Consider the following 17,441-nt stretch of genomic DNA (forward strand, 5'->3'; position numbering starts at 1 on the left):
AATGAAGCTCAATTGCAAAAGTGTATTTTAACCCAAAATACATACATTTAGGGAAAAGAAAACTGGCCCCAATGGCCAATGGATTCTGATGCAAATAGAAAGTTCTGATCATTTGCCAGGTGATCACTGGCAGGTATACAAGAGCAGATAGTTGGGAAAGCTCATTCGACAATTATCGGTACACATAAATGCACATTACTGGAACAGGTACTGTACTGAAACGCTTTGGTAAAGTGGACAAACATTGTTCTTCCTCGGCTATTTGGAGACAATAAGCAATTTAGCCTCAAAATTGAAGGGCTGAGTATGAGAGTTTAGTGGTTGTATAATAAGATGCTCTAAGTGATATATAAGGGGTCTGAGGGTAAAATGAAGACCTTACTGAATAGTGAGACATGTCACCTACGTAATCAATACTTATTGTGAAGTGACGAGCTGACCAGATTATTTGTCAGCATCCTTCTGCAAGCTTAAAATAATATAAAAAAATTAAAAAAAAAAACACACATAAAACAAAAATGACAGGACCAGGTTCATCTTTGCAAGTTTTTTTTTTTTTTTAGCCATTTCATTTTTTTTTTGCCTTGTATTTTCTCTTGCTGTTTTCAGCACAAAATTCTTAAAAATGGCACAGAGGGGTTCACGTATATTGTACAAAATTATTTCATTCTCCCTTTATTGCGCCTTTTTATAGCAAAAAGGTCACGGGATCCATGAAAAAAAATGTAGCTAACATCTGCGCAAACATCTCTGGAGTACAAAAAAAATGTAATCTTTGGGACATGGATTACAAAAAACTCCCCCACAATAGCGAACAAAGGGAGGGGGAGCAAATTCAACATTATAGGGACCATTCGGAAGAGGACCTAGAACAGGAATCCATGCACAGATCGTTAATGAGTAATTAGTGCAGTCGTACATAAATTATAAGTCACACAATTAGTAATAAACCACTAAGAGGAGTTTAAAAAAAAAAAAAACATTTTAAACTTCACTGCAAACTCACCCTGTAACAGACCTTAAAAATTTTGTGGCCCGCTCTACAACTTCAAGCCAGACGGATGAAACCGTGCCCTCATCAAAGAGTGAGGCCTCAGGAAGCGCACGCAGGGCATCCAGCGACTCTTGTAACAGTTCACTACAAAGATCGGCATCCTCGCCTGGTTAAAATAGAAGAACAACAACATTATTACAGCGGTGATATGTGCTATAGCACCACTGGTGGGAGAAACTTCACGATTCCAACATACTGGAAAAGGAACAGCCTGAATGACTAGCTAAAGAAATGATGCAACATGTCACTGGCATCACCAAAAGCAGAAAAAAAGAAAACTGAATATATAACGAATGACGAGGACTAAAACCCTGATGTAAGGTCTGGCATCCACATCTAACTGATGGAACATTCGATCAATATTCTATTACTTAAAGAGAGTATCCTATTTTAATACAACAGCTTTACTTCCCCTTCCTGAATCCAGCATCGCTTCTTCTCTGCTGCCTCAGTATTTATTGAGGTGATATCAATGGTGCAGCTGATCAACAATGACTGTGCGCAGAAGCTTGGAGGTCTACAATCGACAAAGCCACTGAACTCAGTTATTGGCTGCAACGCTGTTGATGTGATGTCACTGCTGCAGCTAATCAGAGAGGCACGTAAAGCTCAGTTTGTTAGTTTATACATCATTGAGAAAGTGGGATAAAAATTGCTTAAAAAGGCAATAATCCCTTTAATCGTCACTAGGAGTCAGACCTCTAGGGTCCCCACCAATTGTAAGTACAGACCACAGAACTGAAGCTTGCTTCATTTTTTCCTGACCATCTCCCACAAGGGCATTCCCGGCCACCTACTACAATGAGGCTTCAATTAAGGGAACGGAGGTGGCATCAGTTCTCTGCATAGCCGGGTTGGCAGAGGCTGTTGCTGTACAGGGACAACCCCTCCTGAATCTTTAGGTTTCTCTCCAGTGAAATAGTAAAACTTATATTATACACACCTCCGATGCCATTCCAGCAATGACGGTACTGGCACTCCCATGGCTCACATGACATTATGTCACACAATCACTGCGGCCAATCAGCACTGGCTTCACTCTTCCCTCCTTCAGACAAATAAAGACATCTGGAGGAAGCGAGAACTCTGACTGCTCTCTACTCTCTCTGGATGTCAATTAAGTCCATGAGAGGGGCGAGTGAAGCCAGCACTGATTGGCACCAGGGATTACATGACATAATGTCACGCTATCACTGGGAAAGAGTGTGTGTGTGTGTGTGTGTGTGTGTGTGTGTGTGTGTGTGTGTGTGTACACATACATACATACATTTTTGCCTAGGATACCTTTACAGTATTAACTATTATTAACTATTTGCATTTGTGCAAATCATTCACATGGCAATAGACAATGAACATTCATAGAAACTCACCAGACCGCCATGCTCTGCGTAGGAAAGCAAAGGCAAATGACAGAGCAGCTCGGGAGCCCACTCTAGCAAGTCCTTCCACCCCCTGGCCAACTGGACGGGAGCTGTGTACATGAAATGTATGCTCAAATATGTCCTCCCTGCAAAAAGATGAAGTCAGCAATCTTAGAAACCGCAAAATAAGACAAGATATGCATACATATAATGGTCACAATAAAAATGGAAAAAAAAAAGGCCTCCTCTTCAATGTTCTGTAGTTTGACCACTGTCATTAGTACATCCATGGTGGAAGCCAGGTTTGTAGTTGATAAAGTTAAAGTCACATGTGGAATCCATTTATAAATGTATACAATAAAGCAGACGGTGAGCCCCATAATACACAGCTCTAATGATGCGCTCACATAGGAGGTGCATTCATGTCTTGAGCCCAAACCAGAAGTGGATCTTCCAAAGGTAGGCTAATATCTGTGGATCGGAGCAGAAGATCCCCACATGGCAAGGTGTTAGAGCATTCTAGCTAGGGCTGTGGAGTCTGTAAGCCAAAACTCCGACCCCACCGCCCTGATTCTAGCCTGTACCGATACGATTTCTGCACGCACATGAATGGGGTGGCTGAGCATCCAACTTTATTGGCATTGATCACTAGTAAGTAGTACTTACCCTTTCTTTTCTGCCACAGGAGGAGGGACAATGTTACTTTTCCACTTCACTTTGACATTTTCCTGAAAAACAGTTCTGTTGAGTGCAATGAAATATCGCTCCAGTATGACCAGCCTCTGCTTCAGCCTCACAGCAGAGAGGGTGGTGGTGGCAGTCTGGGTAACGAGCGCTTGCTGCTCCTTTACAAGCACATACAGGCTCTCCTTCAGTTCATTCACATCTGTAGAAGAAATAAATAGTTAATTTTTGTTCCATTACTGACTACTACCAGCGCAAAACCTATTACGATTTCTTTATATTCCGCAGCGCTTTACAGACATCACATTCCCCACTGGAACTCATAATCTAAATTCCCTATCAGTAGGTCTTCGAAGCACAAAATATCTATATAAGAACATTTTTTTTATTCTTTTAGGGTTTTTGAATCAATTGTTGATGCCAAAAAAAACCTCACAAACTGAAAACTTTCTACACGCTTCTTTGTGACCCGCGGTAAAAAGCTTAACGCAGGTCAGCAGGTGTCGGATGATGAGACTACTCTTCCCATGAGACTACGTCTGCGGTCACTGATAAAAGCGATAGCAGGGGCCGTTGGTGGGAGAAGTAGTCTCTTGACAGCTAGCACCTATGCTCAAACTTAACAAAAAAAGAACCTGAAATAATTCAAAATATGCAAATGAAAAAAAAACAAAACGCATTATACTCACCTGACACCAGATCCCCCAATGCCCTTGTCTCTCCCCCCCCCCCAAAAAAAAAAAAAAAAAAAAAACACCATATACTCTCCTGTCCGCCGTAGTCCACATAATTCATAGTGTCCCAAGGCTATGAACAGTAGAACAGTCACATTGGGAGATTGACTGCTCTAACCAGTGATACATTGACAGAACTGTCATTGTTCTGCAGTGAGAGAGGTCACACGAGTTCATCAGCTGATGAGCCCCGGTGATCTCACGGCAACACTGCTGCGTGAGAACTTTCTCACACAGCAGTGGTGTCGTAAGCGAGATCACCGGGGCTCATCAGCTGATAAACTCTGGTGAACTCTCACACCAGAGCTCAGCGCTACATACTGAAGAAGTGATAACCTCCTGCGTCAGTGTGTAGCCGGAGGTCCTTGAGAGCAATCACATCAGTGACTGCTCTCAAAGTTATCAGGATCGTTGTGTGACATTACGAATTATTATCTTCTCTGTGGACAGGTGAGGGATATTGTTATTATTTTAATTCATTTACAGGAGACAATGGATTAGACATTCGGTGAGTATGGTTTAATTAGAATTCAATAAAGGGAGTCTGTCATTATTTAAAATAAAGTACTTTATTCTTGCGGTGTGTTTTTTTTTAGAATATCACTATGGGGTTAGTAATGGGGGAGTCTTAGACACCTCTTCATTACCAACCTCTAGGCTTGATGACAGCTGTCAATACAAAGGTGACTCAACCCCAATACTATCACCCCACTTGCCACCACTACAGGGCAAGAGGGGAAGCGAGGCCAAGTGCCAGAATTGGTGCACCTTATGGATGCGCCTTTTCTTGGGTGACAGAGCTGATGTTTTTAGTTTGGGGGGGGGGAGGGACCAATAACCATGGACCCTTCCTAGGATATTAGCCTGCGGGTGTCTGCCTAGCCTTTGTTGAATAGATTTTATAGGGGTACCCTACCTCATATTTTTTCTGGGGTCCCCCTGTAAACTAGTCTGTAAAGGCTAAGCAAACAGCTGTGAAGTGATATTAATAGGCTGAGAACCTTTATGGCTACTGGCTCCTTCCCAGAATGTTAACATCAGCTCTCAGCTGTCGGCTTTCCCTCTGCTGGTTATGAAAATCATGTGGGAGCCCAAGCAATTTATTTCTTTCGATGCCGATTGGTTACAACCTATGTAGGTTTATTTTATTAATTCTCCTACATAGGTTGATAATGTGTGTTTGTATTTATTTACTGGCTTAGTAATGAGGGTGTCTGGTTGACACCTCTTCATTACTAAACCTAGAGGTACCATCACACTCAGCGACGCTGCGGCGATATAGACAACGAGCCGACCTAAACTAGATCGCTGGAGCGTCGCTGTTTAGGTCGCTGTAGAGACGTCAAACACAGCAACTCCAGAACGATGCAGGAGCGATCCTGTGACGTAACGGTGACTCACTTCTCGTTCTCGCTGGTTGTTAGCTCCATGTCAAACAGCCGGAGTGTACCGACTGGCTAGAAGGAGACGCTGCGACGCTCCCTATGCTCGTTGCTGGTGTCGTTGCTTTTGATGTCAAACATGACGATACACGCCGACCTGGCGACGAAATAAAGTTCTGGACTTCTAGCTCCGACCAGCGATGACACAGCGGGATCCAGATCGCTGCTGCGTGTCAAACACAAAGATCGCTATCCAGGACGCTGCAACGTCACGGATTGTTGTCGTTCTCTTTGCAAAGTTGCTGAGTGTGACGGTACCTTAGGACTTTGTGTCAATGACCAATGCTGACAACAAGCCCTAATCCCATTACCCTGATGCTACTACATCAGAATGAAAAAGGTGGTGTTGAAAAAAGAAATTACAACACAAAACATTTTTTTTTAAATACTTTTATTTAGCTCAAAAAAGCATGCAAAAAAAAGCATACAAAAGTGCTGCAAAACGCGCATTTTTGCAACAGCTTTTTTGCTGCCAAGAGATAAAGAAATTTCTGCAAGCAAACACTCAACGTGCGCACAAAGCCTTAGGCTATGTGCACACGATGCGGATTTAATGCGGATCCGCAGCGGATTTTTCTGCGCAGAAACGCTGCAGATCCGCACTGTGATTTACAGTACAATGTAAATCAATAGTGAAAAAAAAAAAGCTGTGCAGATGGTGCGGAAAAATCCGTGCGGAAACGCACGCATGTCACTTATTTTGTGCGGATCTGCAGCGTTTCTGCACCCTTCCATTATAGAAATCCGCAGTAGTAAAAACCGCAGTAAATCCGCGGCAAATTTGCACCTGCGGTTTCTGCCAGGAGATGCGGATTTCTGCACCCCATTCCGCAACGTGTGCACATAGCCTTAGAGTTGTGGCAATGCTACATAGCCATATACAGGTGAATACAAAGGGTATGGTGACTCAGATAGTAGGAAATATATGGAAGTAGAAAATATCTGAAGTACATAAACAACGAAACAATAATATTCGAAGAGTCAAGATGGTATGGAGTGAACAAAAAGGGGAAGATCTCAATACTTAGTGAAAAGATACAAATTTACAAAAAAAAGAATACGTGACCAAATAGAGCAATAAGAAAATCATTCCAGGAGCACTCCGGCTCTATAATATTCCTGTGCCCAGCTGGTGGAGAAGATAGAAGGTAGTACGGTAGGTGCTACAAGTAAGGAGATGTATTGGAGCGCACACTGATGTAGGGAGAAGAGGGAACGTGTAGCTCAGGGGAATGCCGGCCAGAAAGGTCATCATAGCTGGGGGCACATTACTAAGGGGAGGGTTGTAGACAGTCTTAGTTACCAGGGAGCATGCCGGACCAGAAACGCTGGATAAGAAATATTAGGGTACGTTCCCACGATCAGGAATTGCTGTGGTTTTGATGCTGCGTATTTATACATCGTCAAACCCGCAGCAGCCAGCTGTTACAGCATAGAAGATGGGATTTCTAGAAATCCAATGTCCACTATGCGTACACAGATGTCTGCGGATCACCCACGGACACAAAAAGGAGGCACGTCTTTCAACACCGCAGCATGTCAATTTCTCTTGAGGAGACGCTAGTGTCCGCAACAGAAATGTATTGGATGCAGTATATCTCCACGGTTCAGAGAACACATGCGGATTTACCTGCACTCAACAGAAGGCAGCACTTTGGATGCAGTAAACATACAGGAGATGGACTCCTGTGTATTAATGAGCAGCAGGATAAGACTAGTAACAGTAACTGAGGTCAATCCTGTCACAACTTTCTCCTGAAAAGTCTGGGCACAATATACAGTAACACATTCAGATTAACCCTCAACACGTAGCTACTTGTTCTACAGCCTGACAGCTACTTCTGTGGATTAACCCTTAGGATGTTGCTGTATCCTCTATATCTGGGCTTCATAATACACATGGATAGCTTTTCATATAGCTAATAAATGATTCATCAAGAAGTAAAAGCGTTGATTTATAAATTTTATCTACCGTCATATCGGTTATGAGAAAAAAAAACCCATAAAAAGTGATAAGTCCTCTTCATATCTCTACAAATTGCGAAAAGTAATCCTCGTCCACAACTGTTCCGATGCGTCTAGGTCCCACAACAGTCTATTCCTTGCTTTGTCCGAATTGAAATGTTGTTGGTCACTGCCATGTCCAGTGATTGGCTGCAAGGAATCACACGTTTGTACAGATGAAGGGGAAAATACAGACTGGCCTACCGGAGAGCCGATAAATCCCATGGTGGGCCCTAGAGTAGATAGCAAGTCAGTCACATCAGTGCGTAGGGGTAGGGGAAATAATCTCTGTTCATGTCATGTTACTGTTTTCCAGGGGACGGAGGGCTATTGCGACAGGCAATCAGACACCCCCACCTCCGGTGCTAGACAGTGCAGGGTACTAAAGCTGTGAGCAGGTACCAGAACGAGAGTGTCCAAACAGTAGAAGATGAGGCGCCTATTCAGCAGAAAGAATGTGGGAGGAACAAAATAGGTAAAAAGGAAACGAGTGGAGGATGGTACAGCCGAAGGTACCACAGGAAGTACAAGGAGGAGCCAAGAACTACAGCCATGACTTTACCTCAGAGCACAAAAGCAAGTGAGCACTATACTGTACAAGTGTCTGCCGGAATAATGCAGAAGCCCCCCACTCCTTAGCCTCCGCAAAGCTCTCCAGTCCATGTAGTGGCTGCTGGTGGAAAAAAGAAGTTCTCATGTGAGGGTTTCAAATGAGCAAGGCTGAAGGGCGAGTTGGGGACACATCTGAGAAAATAACGATAATGTGGCCGACTCGGTAACTCATTCTGCAGCCAATATTAGACAGTGTAATACAACGGCTATAGGAAAATAGTGCAACATTATTAATTAAACCAAATTGAAAAAAATATTTTTAGCCCCAATTGTATGCATTTAAGAGAAAAAAGGAAATAAAAAAAAAAACATGTCCACAAAAGGTCAAAAATCCCTTTTAAAGTGAAAGACTAAAACTGGTGCACCTATCAGGCCGACAGGGGAAGGTTCGCATTTAAACCTTTTTTAAAAAAAAGTGTATGTAATTTCTTCTAAGCGGATTTTGATGGAATACACTGTATGAGGCACTGTCCAATCAAGGTGGCAGAGATATACGGTACTTCAGGTAAAAAAAAAAAAAAAAACTCTCCAAAGCTACACCAGGAAAAGAAAACTTCCAAAAAACACCTTAAAATAAAACATAGAATTTCCTAACGGTGTTTCCACTTAAAAGCATGTTTTTGAGTGCCTCACAGAGAAGCGGTCTGCACATTGCCCAAGCTCTATACATGATCCACCGTGAGCAGACGGGTCATATGAAGACCAAAATAACCGTCTGCTTCTCAATCACTGGAACAACACGAGGAGCAGTAGGAAACATAAGTGGAAACGTAACCCCCCATGGTGTGAAATAACAGCGTGTTGACTGGGGGACAACATGAGCTCAACAAAACTTTAGGACAAATAGATTACGTATATTAGATGAGTAAAAAACAAAAACTAACAAACATTACATTTACAGGATATATAACAAAGAAAATAAAAGAAAAATTAAGAATATTAAACTATTCACTGAAGTGCATTTTATTTTTGCTGGGGCTCCAACAAAAAGTATTTTACTGTCACTGTCATATTCCAAAAAGATTCCATACGATACTTGCTGATTGCTAGGAGTCTGGAGGCTAGGACCATCCGAAGTCCAGAGATCAGGGCTCCTCATAGCACGATGCTCAGCTACTTCCAGCATAGACAATGAATGAAGTAGACCATTCAAAACTGGGGTCTACAGAGAGCAGTTCCCGGGGTCCAGATCTTTGTATACCAGGAGCCCCAGTGCTCTGACTGCCACTAAACAGTAAGGCTATGTGCACACGTTGTGGATTGGTGTGCTGATTTTTCCCGCACTGTTTTTAGTAAATACGCAGGTAAACCGCACTGCGGATTTACCGCGGTTTTTGTGTGGATTCAACCTGCGGTTTTAGACCTGCGGATTCCTATTATGGAGCAGGTCTAAACCGCCGCGGAACTTGCACAATGAATTGACATACTGCAGAAAAAAACAACGCTGCCTTTCCGCGCTGTATTTTCCGCAGCATGTGCACTGCGGATTTTGTTTTCCATACGTTTACATGGTACTGTACAACGCATGGAAAACAGCTGCAGATCCGTAACGTCAAATCCGCAGCGTGTGCACATAGCTTTAGTTTTCACTTTCTCCATTGACTGGGGATAGCATAATCATTTAGGAATAACTCTTTAATGTAGGACAACCCCTATGCAACTAGTAAGTAAAGTGTTAAACTACAATCAGAATAGAGGCAGATGCATTGTATGCATATCTGCTGTGGATTTCACTCTATGAATTGCAAAAGTTGATGATCTGCAGAAAACACACACTAACATGCTGTGGAATTGATCTCAGACATATAAAACCTTGAAGACACCTCCTAAAGAAGTTCCTACAAAACGTGCGTTGGGGCAGCACGCAACTCCACTACCACACTGCATCACATGTAGGTTTACTTACCCATTATTGTATGTGGCCTTCATCTGTTACTAGGACAAGTCTACATAAGTACTCCCTTATTACTTATAGGGTGCATCTTTATACTATTCTTTATTACTGCATGTAATCCACTTCATCTACTTGTATGGATCCCTGCACCAATGCTTGACAGCCTCTGGCATTTCATGCATTTTAACTATTCTATGTAAGCTTGTGTGTAAAGAAAATGTAATCCTTTATGGCTTATACACTCCTTGGGTTTTTTACCCTCCTTTCTTTTGGTACAATATGGAAAACCTTTTGCAGCGTGTGGATGAAGTCTCGTCCACTTTGTTGCTGCTGTAAATGTTGCAGAACTTGTGTCTGCAGGTCCAGATGGAAAAACTGCAGCATATCTGTTACGTGTGAACTTATCCTTATACGGAGTGCAGCGTCCTTTTCCTTCTTATGGGTCTGAATACAGACTTTGGATCAGTTCTCCTAGGGGCAAGAATCAAACATCCTATAGGTAATCATGGTGCTGCCATTTTCACATTGGACATATGAACTTAATGATCAACTTGGATTAATGGTGGACAGGACAAGTAAAATGTATAAAAATGATGAATATATAAGTAACGCGCATCGTCTAAAAAAACATGCACAAGAAATATAGGTAATTAGAAAATGTGTATTAATGGGATGAGTGACAATTCCAGGTCAGTGATCATACAAGAAATTACTAGCTTATGTAAAGGCCACAAGCACGTTAAACACTTGACGCATGTCCCCCAAGCAACCAGTGACGGTGACCTTTCTTGGAAACTGCAGGGATTCTCTTGTCCAAGAAGGTCAGCTTTCCAATATGCCTCCCAGCTGAATGAAGTGTGAATGCCTGTCCCCCGGGCACGTACTGACCTCAGGACACTGGAAGAAGACACTCTGGGACACGGCAAAGTTGCTACATTAATGACGCGTGTCCAACATTTTTTTTGTCAAGGATAAATGAATGTATAATCTTACAAGTAAATTGTCTATTATAGCCCTGGTAGAAAACGAAGGTGCTCGTCCTACCATGCGATCAGCAATGACATGCCTCTGGGCTAGCAATTAGTAAGGAAGGAACGTGCTCGGATAACGGATTCTAACAAACAGGCAATCCCTACATGTGTTGCCAGCGTCAACCAGCCGCAACACATGCAGCTGACGGGACTCGAACATATTTTTCAAGCACGCCAAAGACACTCAGCAATGTGGATGATGTGAGGTGCAGTCCACATAAATTAAAGGAGGACGGTGAGCAGAAGCCGAGGGGAGGGATGGAGGCCCAAAACCACGACCATCGGACCGGACCGTCCCAATTTCCATACAGTGCGGGAGAACTTAAAAGGGTTGGGGGGTAAACAGGGGGGTTGGGGGTTATATAAGTAATTATAGAATGGAGCTGAATAATGTGACCGTTTTATCTGTTGTATGACAAAAACTAGTGACCGGTTCCCTTTAAAGCCAGTTTTTCAACATCCTCTTTATGGAGTTTTCAAGGGATGCCATGATGTAAGCGAATAAAAAAAAATTGCTCTGAAGTCTACACTTGCACATGATTCTACAAATTTCAACAAAGTTTGTTTACATTCGTCCTTAGAATAATGGTGCACTGTAAAGACTTACCGCTGTACACTGTCAAAAATAGGGATTTGTGTGTACTCACCGTAAAATCCTTTTCTCCGAGCCAATCAATGGGGGACACAGGACCGTGGGTATTATGCTGCTGCCACTAGGAGGACAGAAAGAATAACTCCTCCCCTGCAGTACACACCCTCTCACTGGGCAATATTCAACCAGTTCGGTATTAAAGCAGTAGGAGTATTAAACCTAAGACAATAAAACTATGTCAAAACCAAAGAAGTAATAACAAGCCAATAGGCTAACAGGGTGGATGCTGTGTCCCCCAATGATTGGCTTGGAAAAAAGGATTTTACGGTGAGTACACAAAAATCCTTATTTCTCCTACACCTCATTGGGGGACACAGGACCATGGGACGTCCTAAAGCAGTCCCTGGGTGGGGAGCAACATAGCTGGCATGTACCATAGGCTTACAGCTAAGGTACTACTGCCGACTGCAGAATGCGCCTGCCAAGGGCAGCGTCTGCAGAAGCAAAGGAATGAATGTGGTAATGCTTTGTAAAAGTATGCAAGCTGGACCAAGTCGCAGCTTTGCAGACCTGTTGTGCTGATGCCTGGTGCCGAATGGCCCAAGAGGCGCCCACTGAATGGGCCGTAATCCCTGCTGGGATAGGAGCACCCTTGACACGATAGGATTCCTGAATAGCCGATTGGATTCACTTGGCTAGAGTAGCCTTGGAAGCGGGAAAACCCTTCCGTTGTCCCTCTGGAAGCATGAACAGGACATCTGACTTGCGGAAGGGAGCCGTCTGTGAGACGTACCGTCGAAGAGCCCTAACCACATCAAGAGTGTGCAGAGCTTTCTCAACTCAATGGACTGGTGCCGGACAGAATGAGGGCAGAATAATCTCTTCATTGAGGTGAAAAGAAGAGACGACCTTGAGTAGAAAAGAGGGAGAAGTCCTCAAAACTACCTTATCCGGATGAAAAATCAGAAACGGGGTCGGCAGGAGAGAGCCACCAACTCCGAAACTCGCCTGATTGACGTACTAGCCACTACAAAAGCTACCTTCCAGTAAAGGAAGGTCAGAGAGACGTCCTGCAGTGGCTTGAAAGGGGCCTCCTGAAGAGCTCCAAGGACCAATTTAAGATCCCATGGATTCAAAGGCATTTTATAGTGAGGCGCCACACGGGAAACTCCCTGAATGAACGTTAACCGGTAATCTGGTGGCAATTTTTCGTTGGAATAGAACTGACAACGCTGATACTTGTCCTTTAGGTGAGCTAAGTGCGAGACCAGACTCTAGTCCTGATTGGAGAAATTCCAAAATGGAAGGAATGGAAAATACCAGAGGAGACCGCCCATGGGCTTTGCACCATGCGAAGAAAATTCGCCAGTTACGGTGATAAATGCGCATGGACATGGGTTTCCTAGCACTGATCATGGTGGAGGATACCTTAGGGGAGAATCCAGCTTAAGCTAGAATCCAGGATTCAGCGGCCACGCCATCAAAGACAGGGCCCAGGAATTCTGGTGGTAGATCGGGCCCTGAGAGAGAAGATCCATGTGATCTGGAAGCCACCAGGGGGTGTCGGCAACCAGCAGAACCAGTTCCGCGCACCATGCCCAGCGCGGTCAGTCCGGTGCAACTAGGATCACAGGAACCCCCCCTGCCCTGATCTTCTTGATGACCTTCGGTAGCAGAGGAAGAGGAGGAAAAATGTATGGGAGGCGGAATTGATGCCACGGCAGGACCAGTGCGTCTGCTCCGACGGCTCGAGGATCGAGGGACTGGGCAATGAATCGGGGGACCTTGTTGTTTAGTCTTGAAGCCATGAGGTCCACATCCGGAGTCCCCCAGCGAAGACAAATCTGCTGGAAAACTTCCGGGTGGAGAGACCACTCGCCGGAGGCGAGACCCTGGAGACTGAGGAAGTCCGCCGTCCAATTCTCCACACCTTGTATGTATATAGCCGATATGGTCTAACTTTTCTCCGAATAAGCGACCAGCTTGGTAGGGGAGAGATGTCAATGATTTTTTGGAAGCAGAATCTGCTTGCCAATCTCTAAGCCACAGGGCTCTTCTGATGGATAGCATTTGCGGCTGCCTCTGCAGCGCAATTGGCCGCATGTATTGAAGCATTAACCACAAAGTCCCCGGCTTGTGCAATCTGGTTAGCCAGGTTGACCGCCTCTGGAGGAAGATTACTGTCGTGGACGGTGGTCGTAAGCACCTCAGCCCAAGTGACCATAGCCTTAGCCACCCAAGTGGCGGCGAAAGATGGAAGGAGTAACGCTGCAGTGGCCTCGAAGACAGAGCGAGCCAGGTAGTCAATTTGACGGTCAGTAGGGTTTTTGACTGATGTACCATCAGACAAAGATAGGAGCGTTTTTGAAGCGAGGTGCGATATAGCAGGATCCACGGAAGGAGACTGAAGCCAGTCCTTAATTAGTTCCTGAGCAAAACGGTATTTGGACTCAATAGGCTTTCGACCCGTGAAACGTTTGTCGGGCCGGTCCCTATGTTTTTGGACAATGTCCTTAAATTCAGGATGAGTGACGAACAACTTTTGAACACGTTTAGACCGTTTAAAAGACACTACGTGTTCTTGAGTGGATACGGACTCCTCGTCCACCTTCAGGGTCTTGATGACCGTGTCAATAAGAGGATCAAGTGTCTCTTGAGAAGTTGAGGAGTCCTGAACTAAAGATGCATCAGACTCGTATTCAGAGTCCTGTGCATTGGGGTTCTCGGGAGAAGGGGAACGAGAAATTGAGCTTGCGGAAGCTGAAGGACAAGCACGGCCGTGGTCAGGGGATGCGACATGAGTCCGTTTCCTGGAACCCTTAGTCTTTACTGAGAGTACGCCCCCTGCTGGTGGACGGGTCCGTACTGTCGCCAGAGTACTCTGCGGTAGTCTGGCTTAAAGAGGGACCCCAGAAGGAATCTATTGCCTTGGCCAGGGAATACATAGAACGTGAGAGGAAAGCGACCCACTCAGGGGGACTAGGCTCCGCAGGGTCAAAGACGGCGTTGGGGGCGGCGGGAGGCGGCTGCACACAGGTCGGATCACAATCCGCACATAACGGGGTAGTCTGAGCTCGGGGCAAGGCAGTACTGCAAGTAGCACATGAAGTGAAAAGAGGGATTTTTGGTACTTACCGTAAAATCTCTTTCTTGGAGCCTTCATTGGGGGACACAGGACAACCGTGGGATGTACAAAAGCAGTCCCGGAAAAGGGTGGGTAGAAAGGAAATGAGAAAAGGTCTCAGGTCGGCCGGTGTGCGACCGCCGCCTGCAGTACCTTCCTACCAAGACCTGCATCGGACGAGGCTTGGGTATGAACCCGATAGAACCTCGTAAACGTGCGCAAAGATGACCAGGTTGCGGCCTTGCAAACTTGCAAGGCGGAAGCCTGGTGGCGAACAGCCCAAGAAGCTCCGACAGCTCTGGTGGAGTGAGCTCGCACCCCCGGAGGAGGACATGCCTCATGAACACGGTACGATTCTGAAATTGCTGAGCGAATCCAGCACGAGATAGTGGATTTAGACGCTTGAAGGCCCTTCCGATGACCCTCGGAAACAAGGAGAGAATCGGATTGACGGAAGGGAGCGGTTCTAGAAAGATAGACCCGGATGGCCCTGACCACGTCAAGCTTGTGAAGGGACTTCTCCAAAGGATGAGCCGGAGAAGGGCAAAATGATGGAAGGACTATGTCCTCGTTGATGTGGAAAGCCGAGACCACCTTGGGAAGGAATTCGGGAACCGGTCTAAGAACGACCTTATCCTGATGAAGAATCAGGAAGGGAGAACGGCAGGATAGGGCTGCCAAACCCGGAGACCCTCCTAATAGATGTAATGGCAATGAGGAAGGCGACCTTCCAAGAGAGAAGGGAAAAGGGCACGTCCTGAAGAGGTTCAAAGGGAGCAGCCTGAAGAGCACCAAGGACCAGGTTTAAGGTCCCAAGGTTCCAAGGGAGGACAAAAGGGAGAGGCGATATGCGCAACTCCCTGTAGAAATGTCCTAACCTGGTGAATGGAGGAAAGGTCACTCTGGAAGAGGATCGACAGAGCGGACACTTGTCCCTTGAGTATGCTGAGGGATAAGCCCGAATCGAGACCAGACTGGAGGAAACCGAGAAGATCCGGAAGAGAAAAGGACATTGGAAAAACTTCATTAGTATCACACCACCGGAAGAACGCTTTCCAGTACCTATGGTAGATACGGGAAGACGCCGGTTTTCTGGCTCTGATCATGGTCTGTATGACCTGGGGAGAGAGACCAGAGTTCTTCAAGACTGCGGCCTCAACGGCCATGCCATTAAAGGGCACCTGTCACCCCGTTTTTTCAGTATGAGATAAAAATACTGTTAAATAGGGCCTGAGCTGTGCATTACAACAGTGTATTTTGTGGACCCCGATTCCCCACCTATGCTGCCAAAATACGTTACCAAAGTAGCCGTCTTCGCCTGTCAATCAGGCTGGTCTGGTCAAAAGGGCGTGGTGTCTTCCCCCAGATCTTGCTTAGTTTTCCGTTGGTGGCGTAGTGGTTTGCGCATGCCCAAGGTCCCGAATCCACAGCACAGGGGAGTTAAAAGAGCGCGATGTGCACTATTTCATTGGTGATCGGTGGGGGAGGCCATCTTCCTTTGGCCGCGCGTGCGCAGAAGCGGCGCTCTGCTGGCCGCGGCTTCAGGAAAATGGCCGCGGGATGCCGCGCGTGCGCAGATGGAGATCGCGGCGGCCATTTTCCTGAAGCAGAGATGCGAACTCTGCTTCAGGAAAATGGCCGCCGCGATCTCCATCTGCGCACGCGCGGCATCCCGCGGCCATTTTCCTGAAGCCGCGGCCAGCAGAGCGCCGCCAAAGGAAGATGGCCTCCCCCACCGATCACCAATGAAATAGTGCACATCGCGCTCTTTTAACTCCCCTGTGCAGTGGATTCGGGACCTTGGGCATGCGCAAACCACTACGCCACCAACGGAAAACTAAGCAAGATCTGGGGGAAGACACCACGCCCTTTTGACCAGACCAGCCTGATTGACAGGCGAAAACGGCTACTTTGGTAACGTATTTTGGCAGCATAGGTGGGGAATCGGGGTCCACAAAATACACTGTTGTAATGCACAGCTCAGGCCCTATTTAACAGTATTTTTATCTCATACTGAAAAAACGAGGTGACAGGTGCCCTTTAAACTCAGCGACTGAGAACTCTGGTGGTAGAGAGGTCCCTGCGAGAGGAGGTCTGGCCGATCCGGAAGTCTCCAAGGAGTATCGGCGAGCATGTTTACGAGCTCGGCGTACCACGGCCGCCTTGGCCAGTCCGGCGCTATCAGTATGACTGGAATCCCTTCCAACTTGATCTTCTTTACCACCCTTGGAATCAAGGGGAGGGGAGGGAACAGGTAGGGAAACTGAAACTGGGACCATGGAATTACCAGAGCGTCGTGGCCAACGGCAAGAGGGTCCCGGGATCTGGTGACAAACTGAGGGACCTTGTGGTTCATCCGGGACGCCATAAGGTCGACGTCCGGCATACCCCAGCGAAAGCAAATTTGGTCGAAGACTGAGGGGTGGAGAGACCACTGTAGGGACGGAATCAGAGAGGACTTGGTCCGGTTGATAATCCAGCCGAGACGGGTCGGGGTGTCCAGAGAGACCTGGAGACTGTGAGCACAGTCTAGACGAGAGGACCCTTTGATCAACAGATCGTCCAGGTAGGGGATAACGAGGATACCCCTGGAACGAAGGAGGACCATGACCGCCGCCATGATTTTGGTGAAGACCCTGTGGGCAGACGCTAAACCGAAAGGGAGGTCCGTGAATTGGTAGTGATTGTCTTCGATTGCAAACCGAAGGAATCTCTGATGCCGTACGCAGATGGGGACATGAAGGTATGCATCTTGAATGTCGACCGAGCAGAGGAACTCCCCGGGTTCCATGGCAGCGATCACTGACCGAAGGGATTCCATTCTGAAGTGGCGAGGTCGGACGTGGCGGTTCAGAAGCTTAAAATCCAGGATAGGGCGAAGAGACCTGTCCTTCTTTGGGGACTACAAA

General features: G+C 46.1%; 1 protein-coding gene across 5 annotated transcripts in view; it reads right to left on the bottom strand.

The window, feature by feature from the left end:
* Positions 1-17,441, bottom strand: part of HERC2 (HECT and RLD domain containing E3 ubiquitin protein ligase 2) — a 262,965-nt gene that overhangs the window by 212,913 nt on the left and 32,611 nt on the right. For 4 of the 5 annotated variants that reach the window (XM_077296926.1, XM_077296923.1, XM_077296924.1 and 1 more), the window contains exons 5-7: positions 3,082-3,301; positions 2,425-2,561; positions 1,007-1,160 (exon numbers count right to left, since the gene is read on the bottom strand). In XM_077296926.1, coding sequence (XP_077153041.1) covers positions 1,007-1,160; positions 2,425-2,561; positions 3,082-3,301 — 511 coding nt within the window. The remainder of the gene's footprint in view (positions 1-1,006; positions 1,161-2,424; positions 2,562-3,081; positions 3,302-17,441) is intronic. The other variant, XM_077296925.1, reaches the window with a different exon arrangement.

Source organism: Ranitomeya variabilis, chromosome 3 (assembly GCF_051348905.1).
Source record: "Ranitomeya variabilis isolate aRanVar5 chromosome 3, aRanVar5.hap1, whole genome shotgun sequence".
NCBI lineage: Eukaryota > Metazoa > Chordata > Amphibia > Anura > Dendrobatidae > Ranitomeya > Ranitomeya variabilis.